This window comes from Archocentrus centrarchus, chromosome 13, assembly GCF_007364275.1.
Source record: "Archocentrus centrarchus isolate MPI-CPG fArcCen1 chromosome 13, fArcCen1, whole genome shotgun sequence".
NCBI lineage: Eukaryota > Metazoa > Chordata > Actinopteri > Cichliformes > Cichlidae > Archocentrus > Archocentrus centrarchus.
Genome location: NC_044358.1, coordinates 38,798,308 through 38,817,987, shown reverse-complemented (window position 1 = coordinate 38,817,987; position 19,680 = coordinate 38,798,308). Strand labels below are relative to the sequence as shown.

General features: G+C 40.0%; 1 protein-coding gene across 3 annotated transcripts in view; it reads right to left on the bottom strand.

Annotated features, from left to right (window-relative positions):
* Positions 1–5,805: 5,805 nt before the first annotated feature.
* lsamp (limbic system associated membrane protein) overlaps positions 5,806–19,680 on the bottom strand; it is a 1,252,509-nt gene continuing 1,238,634 nt past the window's right edge. For 2 of the 3 annotated variants that reach the window (XM_030743581.1, XM_030743580.1), the window contains 3 exons: positions 18,923–19,043; positions 11,455–11,603; positions 5,807–7,127 (listed from right to left, as the gene is read on the bottom strand). In XM_030743581.1, the coding sequence (XP_030599441.1) occupies positions 7,030–7,127; positions 11,455–11,603; positions 18,923–19,043 (368 nt within the window). In that variant the 3' untranslated portion in view covers positions 5,807–7,029. Of the gene's footprint in view, positions 7,128–11,454; positions 11,604–18,922; positions 19,044–19,680 lie in introns of all 3 variants that reach the window. The other variant, XM_030743582.1, reaches the window with a different exon arrangement.

Genomic DNA, 19,680 nt, shown 5'->3' with positions numbered 1-19,680 from the left:
GGAGGAAATATTTGGGAGCATGGGTGCATAATTTATTTCCTCCTTCCTTCAAAAATGCCCAGTAGTTTACAATAGTCACTTTTTATTCCACTGAATCCATATTTACCAAACAACACTGTATATCACAGGCATTAATATAAGGTACAAAGGCATAGTCTCACCCCATGATAGCTAGGATAGGCTCCAACTCTGCCTGACCCTGAAGTGGATAAGTGGAAGAAAATGGCTGGATGGTATTCCTTTAAGATTAGATGTTCTTAACATGCACCAAACTTATATTAGAACAGTATTTACACAGGGAAATTTGAGACATTTGAGTCATGAACTATTCTGGAAATGACCTTTATATACAGTCCCCAGATCAGACTCTGGGGACAGGCATTTCCTTCAACACTGACATATGCTAAATTCTCTAGATTTATTGTATTACTCCTGTGCCAACCTTTGTGTATCATTTCAGTTTCACTGACAGGCAAGACTTCAAACTGAGTATAGTTCAATATAGCTCTGCACCATTCACAAACATCTGGTTTTTTTTTACTTCTAAAACAAATCCTCTCACAGATTCAGCATATGTATAATGTATATGTCATTCACATTTACATATGCAGTCATGGTAAAAAGAAAGCACATCCTCTTTCAATTCAGGACAGAACAAAAATCATCTGGTTTTTAGTAGATCTCAAAAAATAGGTGAGTACAACCTCAGATGAACAACAACACATCACGTATTACTGCAGCAATATTTAATCAACAAAAACTAAGCCAAAAGGCAGAAGCAGCATGTGAGAAATGAAGCACACCCCTGCTATTTCCATAGGGAATCAGAGGGTTAGCAGCAGCCAGGTTCTGATAATGAAATGCACTTGATTAATTGATCATTCGCAAGTGTGAGGAGCGCTATAAAAGCAGACATTTTGGCAGTTTGCTCGTCTGGAGTGCTCAGAGGTGTGTTCACAGAATGCCAAAGAGGAAAGACATCAGCAGTGATCTTAGAGAAGCAATTGTTGCTGCCCATCAATCTGGGAAGGGTTATAAGGTCATTTCCAGACAATTTGAAGTCCATCGTTCTACAGTGAGAAAGATTATTTACAAGTGGAAAACAATCATGACCGTTGCCAATCTTCCCAGGAGTCCCAGCAAATTCACCCCAATGTCAGACTGTGCAATACTCAGAGAAACTGCAAAAAACCCAAGAGCTGCATCTCAGACTCTACAGGCCTCAGTTAGCATGTTCAATATTAAAGTTCATGACAGTACAGTTAGAAAAAGACTGAACGAGTATGGCTTGTGTGGAGGGAAGGGCTGCCAGGAGAACGCTTCTTCTCTCTAAAAAGAACATGACAGCACAGCAGGTTTTTAAAGTTGAATCTGAACAAACCACAAGACTTCTGGAACAATGTCCTTTGGACAAATGAGACCAAAGTGGAGATATTTAGTCATAATGCATAGCAACATGGTGCTGTGGTGGTGGAGGGCTGATGATTTGGGCTTGATTTGCAGCCACAGAACCTGGACATCATGAAGTCATTGAATCAGCCATGAACTTCTTTGTATACTGAGTATTCAGAGTCAAACATGAGGACATCTGTCTGACAGTTAAAACTTGGCTGAAACTGGATCATGCAACAGGACAATGATCCCAAACACAGCAGCAAATCTACAACAGAATGGCTGAAAAAGAATGGCCCAATGTCCCGACCCAAACAGGCCCGCTAACCTCAATGAACTGAAGCAATGTTGTAAATAACAGTGGGCCAAAAAACCTCCACAATGGTGTGACAGTCTGATAAAGTCACACAGAAAATGATGAATTCAAGGTGGTTCTACAAGCTGTTGAATCATGGGGTGTACTGAGTTTCCCACAGACTGATTCTGCGTTTTGGCTAAATAATGGCACTTTGTAATATATCATGTCGTCATCCCAGGTGGTATTTGCCTAATTTTAAGACATACTAAGGACAAGATGATTTTTTTTTTATTATTATGCCCTGATATGTAAAACCTCTCACCGCTTAACCAAATTACAGTATATACATATGTTTACATGCACATTTATGCCCATTTAAATGTGTTCATTTTTTAAAATCTCTAGATTAAAATGATTCAATCCTTTGCAAACATAGGGGCTCAACAATCCATTTATGCACATGCTGTAGGTTCCAACAGGGCTCCAGGGACTTCTGCTGAGATAGCACAATTCAGTAAAAATGTAAGAAGTGATTTATAATGTCAGGGTTTACATAAAAGCCAAAAGTGTGCATGACGTTCACTCTGATGAAGTCAGTTTGTTGAATTAGCATTATCAAGGTAAAGGAACTGTCTAACCTGTTCATAACTTCTATAAATAGTTGAATGTATCATTCTTTGCTAGTCTTCCTCTCTTACTGTCACTGCACTGCACTGCACTGTCACTCATAGTTCCCTTTTTAAACCCCTGTAGTTTTTGTGCAACAAAATTGAAACAAAAAAGCGGTTACTACTGTACCCAGTATAAAGCATATATAAGTTATATAAGCAACTGCGAATATATGCAATACAGTCCACTTTCACACACTCTGCAGTGAACATTTGCAGGAAACTGAGAGTTCCTCATTTGATTTCACCACCTACATTTTCCCTGTCGGCGTGCATGGTTTGAACTGAAAACTGTGCATCTTCATGCTTTTTTCGAAAATGTACCTGTGTTATTAATTTGCCTACATTCCCTTCAAGTCATCATAATGGCATGAGTGTGCAGTGGTAAGCACTGTTGCCTCACAGCAAGACTTTTCAATTCCTTTTGGGGCCTTTTTTCTGTGTATCGTGGCTGCTTCCCATTCTTAAAAAAACAAAAAAAAAAAAACACTGGCAGTGGATGTGAGTGTGTAAAGCACCACATAGTTAAATGTGGCTTGTAGTCTAAGGCTCTTAGAGTCAGTAAGACTAGAGAAGTGCTATATAAATGTCAGTCCATTCGAAGAGTCATGCTGAGCAATGCCAGGGAGGACATAATTTGGTTTAGGGTGACACCTATTGGTGGAACTTTTTACTGCAGCATTTTCCATGCTGCACAGTTCTGTGGTGTAACGAGCCTGAGCCATATTGTCATTAATATGTGGCAATATGTGGTAGTGGTAACACCAGTCTTTGTCTTTGGCACCAAAAAAAATGTGAAAATGGACCATTCCTTTGCCGATGAGCTGAATTTTCACACGCTTTCTGCGGACAAAAACGTCTTCCAGAGAGACTATAACAATACATATATTATTTTATTTGCATGTTACATGGTGATTAACACAACATGTATTCCAAGCTATCTCCAGAAAAAAAAAGGTTACTTGCCCCGACATCTCATGTCACATTCAAATACAGAACACTGAATTCAAACAACTTTATTTTGTTAACATTTCTCAAATACCTTTATTACATATCTTTTTTCTTTTTTTTTAGAAACTGACTTTAATTACCTTATACCATAATAAAGTAAAATAGAAAAAAACTGGGACATTGCTGTGTCCTAATCCATGATTGAATCTTAATTCCTCATGACAAAAGGAAGGAAGTACAAACATGATAGTTACATTTGCCTTTGAAATTTTTAAATGTAGAGTTGTATAAACACAATCTTATGGATTTGCAGACTTTACAATATTCTACTGTAGAAACATAATGCTGTATATACACACAGAGGAGGAACGAAAAAATAAAAAGAGCCTAAACTTAATATCGAGGGTTACAACTGTAACCATAGCTCAATGGAAAGTAAATAGTTAGCTGCTGAGCCAACTCATCATTTATCTCATGCCTCACATGTATGCCACTTTTCAGGCAGGTTAATCATATAAACAGATGAGTACACACGCGCACATACATAAGCCAGTTTGGCGATGTTTTGAGGCAATGCTCAATAGTAAACTACATAGCTGTATCTACAGTCTTGAGTAGGTATCTAGGTCTGTCGGCAGGGGGTCGGTGCTGTGTCATTAGGCTGGCTGTCAGTTTGTATCAGCAATGGAAAAAAAAAAAAATTAAAAAACAAATCTCCTCAGTCCTCACTGCTTTATGGATAAGACAGAGCTCCATGGCTTTTACATCAGTGGTCCTATAAGTCAGCACTTATTAGCTGGTTTTAACCTGCATGGATGCACTTAGACATCCACACTGGTGAGCTTAGCCTCATCTGAAAATCCCCTGAATGCTAGAAACTTTAGACAATGACTTCCAATTAAAAGTCCCATTAAGATCACACTGTTTGCCTGAATGCAGTCTCACGCATCCTAAGCAGGTTAAATTAAATACAGAGCCCAATTTGGAGACATCCGACCCCACTCTTGTGGTCTGTTGGGGTCTCCTCCTCCAAAATAAAACAAAGACAAAACACTCTTATTTGTCTCTTTGCCCAAGGCCAGCCGTGCTCTGCCCTGAGGTTTCATTTTTCTTCTCTTTCTTTCTATGGGACACACGGTGAGACGGACAAACTTAGTGGAAGTGACATGTAGCACAGACCACTCTCATTAAAGCTGATCGCTATTTCACCAGAGCTTCCAGATCAGTCCATTTCAAATTAAAGTAAGAAGGTAACTGCTGCTGAACTACAATAGCATCCTCTATGGTTAAGTGTGGTTAAGCCAGATCCTAAAAATCAATCTGCAGAATGCAGTATAAAAACACCAGATTCACTTGCTCAGTTGTAAAAAATAAATAATAATAATAATAATAAAGCAATAATAAACCATGCTATCAAATCTGATTGCAAGATATTGTTTTGGTTGTTTCTAATGGAGCTGATGGAAAAGTTAGTTAAACGGTTTAAATGCTTCAGTTTGATGCAAATTGCAGTTGGGCTTTCTGGTTTCGGTCTCTTTACATCTCAGCTTCTACAGCGTCACCCCTGGAAATTAGACTGGAGCATTACCAACACTAAACACATGGCCTCAGAAGCATTTACAGTGAGAACACACTGGGAACAAGTCTTTTAATGCATGACAAGGATGACATTAATTACACGTGTGTTTTACAGTACTATCTCGGCTTGGTTGTTTGAAGAGCGGAGAAGTGAACACGCATCCAGTGGAGGAGCTGAGCTGGGCACTGGAGTCCAAACGCTATCAGTTGCCACATAGTTGGCGGCAAGAAAAGAGTGGCTAACAGTGCACCAGCGTCAGTGCGTCATTTCAACAGCTACGGCCTCTGAGCGCTTTTCTTTGAAAGATTTTCATGTATTTCAAAATATCGACACGTAACATATCCATTTGACCTTTTTTGTTCATAAAGAAACAAATTCGCTGTTCAGTCTAAGCACTGGCAAAAGTGTGATGAGAAAACTTGCTGCAGGACTTTTTTTTTTTTAAAGGCCTTCAACACAGTGGCCTTGATGGCCATTGAGGAAAACTGCATTCAGTATTCATTTGGTTTCGTCTGTCATATGAAATCCCAGGCATATGGAAGAGCATTGCAATGCTTATAATGCTCCATTCTGTATAACATTGTTTAAGCCAGCACTTGTCTCACTTCAAGGATAGATACAATAATTACTGCACAGAAGTATTAAAAAAACAAACAAACAAAAAACAAAACCCCCATTGCTGTCAACGGGCTTATGCTGACATGATAGAGCAGGGTTGCCAGATCAATATAAGGACATTGGATTCAAGTATATATATATATAAATATATATATATATATATATATATATATATATATATATATATATATATATATATATATATATATATATATATATATATATATATATATATATATATATAAAGATAAAGATAAAGATAATAACCTCAATAGCAACATATTATTAATTTTTCTGTATCATTTCATATGAAAACACATATGTTTTTGAGAGAGAGAGAGAGAAGAACTAAAAAGTAAATCATTCATTGGTGTCATACATTTTTATCCAAATTCCAGCAGTAGAGCGATAGGATCCTAAAACTCATCGGCTGAATGCAAACACTGCTCGTGCTACAGCGTGCGTAGCGGTGCAGCCTCCGAGACAAACTGCACAGTACGGTTTCTCTTATCATAGAGTAATACAAAATTTTACTATGTACAGTGCACGTCTTTATAATCTACTGTGTGTTTCTTTTGTTTGCAAGTGAGCGTGTACAAAGAAAGAAAAAACGGGTTACTTTTTGGGATAAAGGCAAAGGGTTGCAAAGCCACTGAATGAGGATGTGCTGTAAATATCCCAGTTTACCAGATAAACTAATTTCCTCAGGTTTGTCACTCAGAAGAATCAAGCTGTTTCTATTCACTGATTTCTTGATTTCTGGGCTTTACTTGCAATGGCCTAAATGACCTGCACCTAAAAACAATGAATATCTCGCTAATACTCTATATCTGTGTTTCAACATAGTAGCATCATATTACAGTAGTACAGACTTTATTACCGAGCTCCAACCTCATCACAAATTCAGCTACGGCAGGTTCCCTTTGATTTTCACATGTGTTAGTTTTAAATTTATGTATATTTGGCAGATGTTTCTCATTAAAGCACTGGTTAAACACTCGGTTAAATCTACACTTTAAGTTAACGTAACACATCTAAGGGAGTAAGAAGAAATATACTCATGTCCTCAGTAATTCTAGAGACAAATGATTGTTTTCTTGGCGTCCCTGTGAGCTGGGTTGCCTTTGTTTTTATTCCCATGTAGACAGAAACACAACAAATCCCAAGCCCAAGTCCAGACCCAGAAGACAAGATATAGCAGAAACAAAGAAGTGCATACAAATTAAAAAGAACAATGCAATTCTTTAAAAGAGCACTGTTTGCTTGGTCTGTCCTTCATTTCACTGTTTTTTTTTTTTTTGTTGTTGTTCCTATAGCATTTTACTCATAACCCATCACTTTTCATATCTGTAAGCAGTGCTTGACAGCACGTAAGGTTTTTGTATCATGATGCAAACAGTCTAGGGAAGGGGTAAAGTTGGTAATAAGGTAGCAATAAGGATGTCGGTGAGTTGGAGAGAAGAAGAGCGAATGGGAAGGAAGGCCATGGTGCGGGGAAGATTAGGAAGAGGAGAGCGGCCGTATTAACACTTCAAGAAAAGGCAGGCGAAGGAGGCTAGCAGGAGCCACAGTGATTGAGATACGCAGGCAGAGCCGTTGATATCTCTACCTGTCCCAGGTCCTGCGTGGAGAAGCAGAGAGAAAGAGAGAAGAGGGATAATGGGAGATTACTCAGACTTCTACAACAACCACAATTTTGGTTTGAACAAGAAAATGGGAATAACACATTTATATTTCTTTTAGAATTCTGCACACAGAACAAAAATATCATTGCATAATTTGTTCTGTTGCTAGCATATATTCTATAATTTGGATTTGCAATTCCTGTGGGTCAGCAAATTGAAAAACATGTGGCTGCAGCCTTTGAGGAGTGTTTGGTGACATCTAGTGGCCATACTGTGCCAATGACGCTGTGTGGAATTTAATAACCACATACAGAGGAGGTACAAACTGGAGAGCTCACGATTATTGTGAAGAAAAACAAAGAAACAACTAAATATAGAATTGTTGCAAAATACAAGAGACTACAAGCTGCTGGTCCGCCTGTTTAACACCCGCCCATAATATTTGTTGCCATGTTTGTAGGTGATGAACCCGGTTAAGTTTACTACCTGTCAATCACTGCAATAACTAGGCTGCCAGGCTAGGTACATATTATCAGTGAAAATCATGTGATTTTAATGTTAAACAAACACAATTACCCTGTACGTGATTTTAACTCAGTTTAGCTCTGAGGCTATTATGGCATTGGAGCCGCTAGTCACATGTAATAACTGCAGATGTTGTTTGAGATTATAATTTGGTGCAAATCTGGCCTCCATAGTTTGCTGCACACAAGGGTCCTGCAAACTGGCTTTTCATGACTTTTGGTTTAAATTGAACAATTATTTTTGTGATCTCTACACTATTCGTTTGCCACTTTCCTGCACAAGATTTACGGATTTGAGTGTAAATTTACAGCATGCAGACCCATGCACAGGAACAGGAAGCTCACATCCTAAACAAAAGGATAAAACTGATGATATTCATGGCAGCACCTGTTGCTCTGTAGCAGTCCAGTAATATTGGACTGTTACTGTTGACCACAGATGCCAATAAACATAAAGTAAAACACAGGCCCAACTTATTTTTTGTTGTAGTATTTTGTGCTCTTGGGAGCAAAAAGTACATTTAAAAGGTGAAAATTTGTGTTATTTCATGGAAAATAAATGTTTCACTTTTGGTCAGATCCCAATCTGGAATGTCAGTGCAGATGTTTTCCTTTGGGAGCTGATTTCCATTTGGCTTTGCCTCACTGCCACAATTTCATCTTTTCACAGCTTTTAAGTGCTGGAAGAGACAACAAGACACATTTTCACAGTGCGCTGAGCCACCGCTGGCCATGGCAAATGTTGGTTTATGGCTCTGTATAGTTTATGGGGCTCGTGGCTTTTCATTTGTGCGCCGCACGGATACATCACTGGGAGTCTGAATGAGTGCTGTGTTTGAGTGCCTTTGATATAAAATTCAAATGTTGGGGACACAATGCCCCTCTAGCTCAAACCAGCACTTTGGAGTGTGAAATGCTTTAAAGCTTTAGCTCATAAAAAGCAATTCAAGCAGCATTTTTTTTTCTTTTCGTGCTCAGTGAAACAACTGTGTGGGATTCTGACAGCTGTGAATGTGAAAATACGATATTAACAGTGACTCATAAAAGTAATGGGGAATTATCACGTTGCTCTGCAGCCCTACGCAGCTTTACGCGTCTTCTGGCTGAACCATTTACAAGTACTCTTCATTCCTAGATCTTCTCAGCAACCCCCACATGTACTCAATTACCATAATATTTTGGAAACCAGAAATCAATAGTCTGTAAAAATCAAAGGAGACTAATTTAACCAGCACCCCCCCCCCCCCCCCCCCCCCCAAAAAAAGAACTCCAACTGAGACCAGTGTTGCTCTTGTGGATCTGAATGTCTGAGAAGTAGAGGTGCCAGAGACGTGTGATAGTGTGTCTGTCAGCTTGTTTACATGATGTTTTTTTTTTTTTCTTTTTTTTACCCTCAAGTGGCCAAAAATCAGTGATGGAACTAGAACATTTCATGAATATTGCAAACATTTACATGCTTATGAGTGTGGTTCAGTTATTTTTGTGAATTGAGATAGGTTTTTGGATATGTCTTTCTTCTATTTTAAGGTCATGTTTACACGACGCCTTTTCCACTGGAAACGGTGTAGTTTTGATGCACTTCAGCCTTCCATTTACACGATAGCGTTTCAGAAACGATCCGTGTTTACACGATGACACGTGAAATGATGTAGTTAACATGCCAGGCCTCAAACTGGCGTTGGTTTTCTCTTTGCAAAGCTTGTTTACGCAAGACGCGCACACAAGAAACACAAGAAAAGCACAAGAAGCACTCGTGAATCCACGAGTACTGTTTATCAATTTGCACATGCGCGGAAAACTGTGGCCGTAGCATCCATAGTGCACATGTGCGAGTCACCCGTTTTCAAATCACCCTGGTTTCAAGTGTTTACACGAGAACGCAAGCCGGTGCGTTTCTGAAACGCTCCACTCTGGACCCCGTTTCCGAAACACATTTTTTTCACTCTGTTGTCGTGCAAACGGAAGGCCGAAACGCATCAAAATGATTTTGATTTTGAAACGGTGTCGTGTAAACGGGGCCTTAGTATATGCCACCAAGCTGAATGTAAAATGAATTGGGGACATTAACCTTTGTATGCCTGTGTCCCATTCTGGGACAGTTTGAGGTGCTGAAAGTGGATTAGGGCAATGTGAGGGCACATGCCATTCATGTTGGAGATTCAGCGCCTCCTCTCTCCTAATTGCTCACATTGTGCCTGCCTCTTTATGAGCGAGTAGTATTCTTGAGTTTTGTCTCTTGTTTTCTGTGTAGTCTAACCTCTTTCCAGATCCTCATTGATTTAAAATATACAACTCTTTCCTCTCAGCCGCTTGCGTGTCGTGTAAATCTGCTGTGTTGCTTCACATTACATCTATTGCATATATTTCCACCTTTGGACATGAATATTTTTCTCTTCCTGAGGTTTTTTTCATGTTTTTAATTTGCCATTAAAGGTTCATTTGGGGAGTCTTTTTTTTGCATATTTATATCAAGTTTCTAAGAGCAGAGACTGCCGCACACTGCACAGAAACACACTTGGCTTGACTTTGACTTTAGTCGGAAACTTAAAACCTTTCACCTCCTGCAGAAAGCTGATTTCATTCTCCCTCGAGATCCGCCTCCCTAAATTTCTATAAGGGTTCAGTGAAATCGCTCCCGTGCAGAGTTGAGAACACAGTCGGCCAAATGACAAAAAAGTACGATGCAGCAAGCTCTTGCTTCTCGCAGCTGTTCAGCAGTGCAGATTAAAGCAGGGTGTACAAAACTGCAGTGAGTTTCTGCCTTGCTGATTTTCGAAGTTTCAGTGAGGAATTAAGTTAATAAACTTAACACTTTAAAGTCATTCATTTTAACCTCAGAGCTAACGATCATTTAGGTGATTTGTTTTAGCCTTTATTGTGGTAGAATTGTGGAGAGAAGACAGGAAAGCCAAAAGGGCCTCAGGGGAGAGCCAAACCCAGGCCTCTGCAGCATACGGGTCATCTGCTCAACCCAGTCAGCCAAACCACTACCCCAGGTGATGGCTTGTTCATTCATGGTGTAGAGCTGATACTATAATCTTACTGCTGTATATAAACACATGAAGAGAAAGAATTGGAAGAGCCGATAGCAGCTTAACTAAGGGACCAGGCCTCTAAGATTTACCAAGAAGTAACATTTTAAGCTGAATCTTTAAATATAGAGGGTGTCCGTCTTTCAAAACAATCGAGAAGCTTGTTCCAGCAGAGAGGGCCCGGATAGCTGAAGGCTCTGCCTTTCATTCTTCTTTTAGAAACTCCAGTAAGTTCAAGTAATCCTGCACTCTGAGAGCAAAGAGCTTTGTTGGGAAAATGTGATATTACGAATTCTTTAAGATATGATGTGGCCTGATTGTTCAGGACTTTGTACATGACGATTTTAAATTAGATCCCGGATTCAGCGGAGAGCCGATAAAGAGAAGCCAGTATGGGAAAAATATGACCTCATGACTTCTGTGTTTCTGATCAGAGGCTTTTCAGGGAGCTTTTAGGACAAATGGCTAATAAGAAATTAGAATAGTCCAGCCTAGAAGTACCAAATCTTTGGACTAGTTTTTCAGCATCACTTTGAGATGGCTGCTCCTAATTTTAACAATATTGCACCGATGAAAGCAGTCAGTCCTAAAGATTTATGAGTTTAGGGACATATTCTGATCAAAAATGACTGCAAGGTGATGCAATGGAGACCAGGGTAGTACCTGGTAGATATCTCAGTATCTGGTTAGACGTATTGCTGAGATTTTTATGGCCAAATACAATAAGTGCCATTCCCGTTACCATTTTAGAGTGTTTATATACTCACTATAGAGGAAAAGGCTGGCATTTTGGACACCCAGTCGGTTTGAGGCCACGCAGGTATAGTTCCCATAATCCTCTTCAGTGACATTGGCAATGGTGAGACTAGTGGTAGTACCGGAAATTTGGATGGTCATGCTCTGGGTATTGGACAGCCTGCAGAAGAGAAACAGACAGAAATAAGACAATTTTAAGAAACTGCAACGGTCTTGAAGCCTAATTAAAAATCTCATTACAAAATGATACACGACACATGCATTCAACAACAACCTACACTTGTTCATATGTTTTATAATTATATTTGCCTAGAATGTTTTGTTCATGTCCTGGTATGAAGGTCTTCGGACGGCCACTAGCATTAATTATGTGCCAAAACAATTTGTACTTTCTAGCTGGCCATTACTTCGCATCAGCGGGGGGGTCACGCTGGTGAACTCTCTGAGTGTAGGCGTTGCATTTGCTCAGAAGAGGGAGATAAGCCTTCCTCAATTTGGAACAAACTTTTTTCATTAACAGTTCCGACAGGATGCTGCATTAACCAGGAGGTCCTCGACCTTTGGATTAAGTGGTGAGCAAAGACAGCAACATGCAGGCACCACAGAGGGAATGCCACTGTCAGCGCTGTAAAGATTTGGCCCTGCCAGCACTCCTAGGTGGGCCCCATATGGGATAAGCAAGGGCAAACATTATGGGCCCCATAAGATTTTGTCTGCGGGTTCCATGGTGGCCCTACATGGGTTTGCCCAGATAGATTTTAACCGGCCCTGAATATGTGTTCATTGGGACCCAGACGGTTGACTTACATGAGGCCCATGCAGGGTCCATGCATAGCCCATGCACGCATGGACCGTCTAGGTCCCAATGACAACATATTCAGGGCCGGTTAAAATCTATCTGGGCAAACCCATGTAGGGCCACCATGGAACCCGCGGACAAAATCTTATGGGGCCCATAATGTTTGCCCTTGCTTATCCCATATGGGGCCCACCTAGGAGTGCTGGCAGGGGGTTTCAATGAATTCCTGCAGAATGTCACAACTTGTAACTGAAACACGTGAAAGAAAAAAAAAAAAATCAAGCTTTTGATTCCCTTGAGCTCAACAATTCAAATGTCAATGTTCACATTATTATTTATTTTCTTTATTATTTATTTATTTTTCTTTTTTGTTTTATTTTAGCATCAACCAACCAAAAAAGGACTCCTTTCAACTTTTTTGAGATGACATATCAGTATGCTGCCGCCACCGCCCACACTTCTGGGAGGCTTAATGGCCATCGAACTTCTGACAATCAATTATGTCAACCTGGAACCCCTTTCGCAGCAAATTAATCAATACAGTTTGCTGACTCAGACTGTATACCTCGCTGATGAACTGTACTTTACATCATCACAATTAAATAAAACTCTTTTAATACCACGGCATACATAATGAATTCAGCTTGTTCTGGGCTGATTGACCGCTTTCATATCATGAATGAGGTGAAGTTCATTCAAGGCGCCTCAACTTAATCCTGCTTAAGTCTGGGTAATGTGGTAATCGGAATTTGAGCAGGGGAGCGAGAAGTTTGTGCTGACACATTCTAGGCTGATAGGAAGTATTAACATAAAAAGGAAAATGCACATCATGGCACAGCATAATTTAGCTTGCTGGGGAGTGGGGGAACTTGATAAAGTGTTGACGTCCTGCTTACAGGGACACCTTGGGAATGCTGGGAAAAGCGTGTGTGCATTTGTGAGTGAGAGAAGACAGGGCAAGTGCACCGCCAGAGTCCCCACTCCATCTAAAAGCAACCCCCCCCCAACGATAAGGCCAGCAGGAGCAGCAGAAGTAGCAGAAGATATATTCTCCAGTGTGTCTTCATGAGAAGTGACTGCACTATTAAAAAGGCTGGCCTGCCCACGGAGCATGCTGAGTGATCCAGATAATACACAGCACCGCAGGGAGCTGAAAGCACACACCTATTATTTCTTTTTTACAATAGATTACAGCTCATGATTGTGAGGGGGTAACCTGACTGAAACAGGAAAGATAGAACTCTCTTTTTTTTCACGGTGTTGGAGTTTAAAATGGTGCAAAGGCTGTTAGTTCACTTAACCAGGAGCAGAAAAACCACCTTGGCTGCCTATTAAATTTAGTAAAATACAAAACAAAAGCCCCCCCCCCCCCCCCCCCCCCCCCCCAAAAAAAATAAAATAAATAAAACAAAGGAAATGGATCCGTGACTCCTGGAGTTCACCTTCTCCATATTTGCATTTATTGAGCTCAACATTTCTGGTGCCCATTTTAACTTTAACATGTTGGCACACGCAGTCCCCAACTTCCATCACTTCTGATTTCAAGTTCATCCTCAAATATGCCTGTGTGTCTGCCAGCTTCTTCATCTGGCATAATACACTGGAATATATTATCTGAAAAGTTGGCAGAAGCTGTGCATGTCAACCTTTCTTTTTCTTTTTTTTTGCAGGGACACATCATGCGCAGTGATTTTCCTCACAGGCAGAGGGCAGCAGAGCTCTACTGGATATCTTCCAACAATTGTTTCCTAATGCAAGAAGCTCCGTTAAACCCTAAACTGAAATGATTTGACCTTTCTATTTGGCAGAGGGCATGCGGCGTGTGTACAGGGCTGCGGTCCCAGGCCGGTACAGATGAAGGACCAAAGCAAATCATCGGATGGACAGATTAGATCCTGCAGCCTCTGGGAGCATCTAAAGTAGGTTATCACCACCAAAGAGAGTCTGTCATGATTCAGGGCCAATGATAAATGAAATCAAGTGGAGAGTCCTGCTGAGACTTGTAACCCAGAGATGATTGAAAACAGTCTGGTAGTGGTGACAGCCACGTATCAGCTGACGAAACAACAAACGTATCTGTCTGTCACACTAGCTGACAACTTGCTTTGGAGCTTGGATGGGATGATTTACTATTCAAAGAGCAGGAGAAGCATCCTACTTTAGATGCTTTTGTAAAAAGCTTGTAATAAAGGATTGAGTTTGTTAAACTGGACAGTATGTTGCATGAGTAGTAGTTTCTCTTTAGGGCCATGATCTAACAAAATCTTTAACAATTAAACATATATGATGTACAACTTGATTAAATTCCATCATGTACAGCCAGTGAGAGAATACAAAAAGAGCAGGAAGGGTCCTAACATCCAGGTAGAATTATCACTAATGGCTCGCTGCTTTAAGATCACGATATATCCGTCTCTGCTGAGGTTAATTGGGTCTCTAAGCACTGTGGAGATTCTCAGAGAGTGGCAAGTGAGAGACGCTGTGAAGTAATGTTCATTTATGTTTAATAGCATGAATTTTATTTCATCACCTGAGGAGGTCCAAGATTTCAGTGAGACTGACAGAAAATGGATGTTTGCAGTTTTAGTTGAGCTAAGCCTCTCTGCTCAGAGTTCAGCAACTCCTGCCAAGCAGTTTGTTCGAACTCTGGAGTGCTTATTTCCTTTGCTCGGGCAGGTGAGAGCAAAGCTTTTGGAACCGAAAATGTGTGTTTCAGTGCCGTTGCAGGAGAGCTGCAGTGTTTTGTTTGGGATAAAACAAACCAGGGAGGGGAAAAGATTACAAAAATTCGGAAGTTGTTAAAATGAGCTGACTCTGACAAAGTGGAATGTGTGGGGCTGTCATTCTACAGCCATAATGCCACACTTGGGGATGAAAGAGTTATTTTTAACATCACTTTCTTCTGCAGAGCAACAGATCCCAGTAAAAAAAAAATAAAAACATAAAAAAATTACAGCTGTTAATCAATGTCAAATACAATAGATTTATCCAAAATAATCCTAGATCTGAGAGGTGTCAGCAACTAGAATAGTGAACACAACAGCCATGTTTGTTTACTTAAATACCACATACAGGAAGGATTAAACAAGGCTTAACACAACAAAAGAGCTAATGATAAAACTTAAACAAACTTCTAACAAAGATGTAGAAATTAGAAGGAAAGAGTTCATTTTTTTCAATTCTAACACACTTCCCGGTCCAGCTTAGCTGTCTTCATTTTTAATGTGCTTATCTGATAAGAAGAGTTTAGGACAATTGTTAATTTGCCAGCAGTTAGTAGAGATTTCACCTATAAAGATTTAATTGAGTTGAAATGATGAAAGAATGAATTATGACAGTAAGAGATTGTTATGGCTTTCAGAACCAAAAAGGACAAAGTGCTTATCAGCCCCAGCTTCAGCTGCAGTTATTGGCACATCGGCTAAACAGTAAGAAAGTGTTCCTCCTACAGAGATGTGGCACACAAGGCTATCAGCTACAACCTTTGTTCTAGGCACGCAGCGAAATTACAGTCCGTACATTAAAATTCAATGTATGACATTTGGACATGTTTGAAAATATGAAAAATATACTGAATTGTTCTGTTAATACTAAATGTAATGTTTATCCTTGCATTAATGAAGCATTGACTTGTAGAACCTTCAGCACCAGTTTAGTTGGTCATATGCTAAGGAGGCTGGAACATTTGGTTTAATGTCTCTTTTAGCACATTGTTATGTGCCCATAATTACACATATCAGGCCCCTTCTCATTTCAATATAATTCATATAGAAATGCTATAAAATAGCAGAAGATGTTTCAACCAGCTTAATGAGCAAGCGTTAGCTGGATTAGCTAGCACTGGGACAGCACCCTTTTGATTAGGAAAGTCCCCCAACCAATGTGAAACCTAAACTCATCAGGGCAGTGTTAAGTGAGGGGACTCATCAAGGGAGCCACCAAAGCCAGTGTAAAATATGGACTTAACTACTATCCAGTGGTCTGTTATCCAGCCTGATGTAACAAGAATGGGTGGCTCTGATGTGCAACCACTCGCTCACTGGCTAATCACACACCAAGCACAAGTCATCCGCCAATGAGCATATCACGGATAGTCCTCCACTCTGAAACATAGTATGACCAAAATTTACAATTTTTGTTTTTTGTCGAGTATGACCCAAAATGAGTGACTGAGCCCATGAACTCAGCAGGAAAGTGTGAACAATGAGAGCTGTTTTCCCACAGATTTCTATAGGACTGACAGTCTTTCTGCAACCACAGCTATCACCATCTGGTGGACTTCAGATAGAATGCCAGTTTAAGGCACTTCCACATTGGCACATTCATTTTTCTCAGCCAGAGGCTATACCCATCTTTTATATTGTATATCGGAGCCACAGATTTTATATAAGTAGTTTTAAAAACAAAACAAAAAACTGAAGAAAAAAATTGAAGTTAATAAGAATTTTGACCACAAAAAATCCACCTTTAACTGCATCTGTGCCATATGAGAATCAATGACTCGTTGAGCAACCCATAACAAAAAATTCAATTTAAATGCAGATTGTCTGATAATCTGCGTGCACGTGAGGTTAAACTAATTAAGGAGGAAACAAGCGCAGGAGCAAGACCTCCTGTTAAGAATCAGGTAAATAAGACACAACAGGCTACAGTGCATTAGGTTTGATTCTTGGGGAGTGGGGCTGCAAAATTAAATAGCCAACCAGGGAGAAATGATATTATTATGGTGCATTAACATTATCATCATCCAAGGAGAAAGAGCAATAACATTTTCCACTGGCGCAGAGGAAGAGGGGTGCCATGAATAGGCACATAGCCAAAATCCTCTGGGGGACAAAACAACTGAGATGGATGGAAGTTGGAAACAACAGATAATGCAAAAATATTTCAACTTCCATAAATCTTTCTTTTCAAGCACTGTCATGACAGCACTATTGCTTTAGAGAGCATATCTGTGATAACACTCCTCCAATATTTTTCTACAGTCTTCAGTGAACTGCTGTACTTTGGGCGTGAGCAAACTTGCACATTATGTATTTTTCTTCGTTTTTTTGGGAGGGGGGGGGGGGGCATTTCCTTATCATTAGCTTGTTCCCACTGAGGCCTCTGCTTTCCCCACACTGACTCAGATGGTGAGTTTGCAGCAGAAAAGGAACTCGCTCAGGTTATTAAATGACAAGTGTTACAATTGAGGCACTGGCTTGTCATTGCCTTTGAATGTCATTACACTTCCTTCCTTCTTCAAGTGTTCTTCAGGTACATACATGACACTTAAATAGATAGCTTTCCAATAAATATCTGTGTCTGGTTACACAATTGGCAATTTCACAGGAGATAGTACAGTGCAGGGATCCAGATTTCCATTTCAGTGGAATTACTTGCAGTATGATATAAAAAAAAAAAGAGTTACTGAGATTTTCGGTGTCTGCTCGATATAAAGGAGGAGGGCGGCCGATTGGTTCTCATCTTTTCTCTTCTTTAAAGAATGTCACAGAATCTACTGCTGTGACGTTCAGTTAACAATGGAATAACAGCCTAGTGAACGATAAAGTGGGTGATTAGTCGCCATTGAACTACACGAATGATGTAATCAAACTAAGGCTGGGGTGTGACAATGGGGCCACTATAAGGGGCAGATTTGACAAAGGGATCAAAGCAATCCATTATAACCACTGGGTAAAAATATGGAGCATGCCTGGCACTGAAAATAAAGCGATGAAGCTCTGCTGCCATATTTAGGAGCTGAGAAGGGATCAACTCAGGACAAACCATGCAGAACAAAACTGATGGAAGCCATTAAAAAAAAAAGAAAAAAAAAAAAGAGAGTGAAGTTTTTTTTTTATTGTACAGCTACAGGGCCTTGGTGTTGCCCTGTTATTTAAAGACAGCTCATACAGTGAGTTAATTCATTAACTGTGCCTTAAATTCTCATAAAACCTCTTAACTACTGTGATTATTTTTTTTGGAAGGCCAACAACATAAATCAAGTTTTCTGATTGCCTCAGGGTGAGCGAGGTCAAGTCAATTCAGAGTAATTTCTGCACGCTTTGATCACATGCCTGTCGCCCACAGCACTTTGTAGTTGTAACTAATTATTAATGTTCGCAAATACGAAGGTTTCAGGACGGGATCGCAATGTACATCGAGTAAGAACCTTTTGAGCGCTGTGAAGGCTGTTCTCCGAGACCGTGTTGTTTCCAGCAATCTTAAACGAGACAAGGTTTTTCATCCCAAAACACTGTAAGAGATCATTAACATTAGTCTTATAGTTGTTATGACTGTTTGTGGTAATGGAGGCTAATGGCTTGTGCTCTATATAATGGTTTGTTGGTACACAGCTTGATTGTATGCACCTTATGTTGTTGCTTCAACTGTATTAATATTTGAGCTCACTCTTAGCCTGTGATTGGGCTCTAAAGAGGCAAAGAAAGCACGCAGACTGAGCTTGCAATGTGATCTCGAGCCAGTATGTGAACTCCATTTATATGCAACCTCAGACTGCCAGCATTTTTCACTGACATTTGATCTTGACAACTATGCCAAATCTAAATGTTCTGTTATCTCACCTTGTCCATTTGAGCCTTTTTGTAATTTATTTTCTGCTGCAGTTGCAGCTGTATACAGGTGTAGTGAGAGTGAGGATTTGTAGTGTAAAAAAAAAATGTAGGTAATATTTTTACCTTTTGTCGTCTCTGTACCATTCGAACTCTGGTGTGGGCACTGCGGTTACTTCACACCGCAGGGTCCCGTTGCGGCCCACGGGAGTCTCCGAGCTCTGGGTTTTCTTTATTGTTGGAGGATCTGGAGAGTCACGCAATGCTGACATAAGTCACATGTTAATGCATGGGGATAAGTACCTTTGAAAAATTTAAACTTTGAATTACCCATATAGTGACAAGTATGTCTGAACAGCATTATTAATGTAAGTGTGGGGCAAAGGAAATGCCTTTACAGACGACGACAAACACTTGTGAGTTGAGTTTCTTCCAGTTGAAGCATTTTTTTAAAGTTTAGGATGTTGCTCTAGTTTAAGCCCCTCCAATGTAAACTAGACTATCGAGATTTCAACTTGAAAATGAATCCGCTCAAAAAGTTCTAATTCATCAAGTATATTAGCATTCATCATACACGCAAATTGATTTTCCAAACTTTCCAATGGCCAGAAATGTATCCCAAGTGGATTAATGCCTGTTTCCCATTCAGGATTAAACACTAGGAAATGGTTTAATGAAGAAATCTTTATCATTTCATACAGGCACTCGGACTTGGCTAAAGTGCGGTTTGGGCAAACAGCCATACGTGATTTATTCAGATCAAAGAGAATTCTGCAACTCCTCTGGGGGTGGTGGTGGGGTGTTAAGATTGTGATGGCTCATGAGCTGTTCATCAATCTCGAGCAGCCGACGTCTCTATAACACTCGTCATATAAACTGTGGAA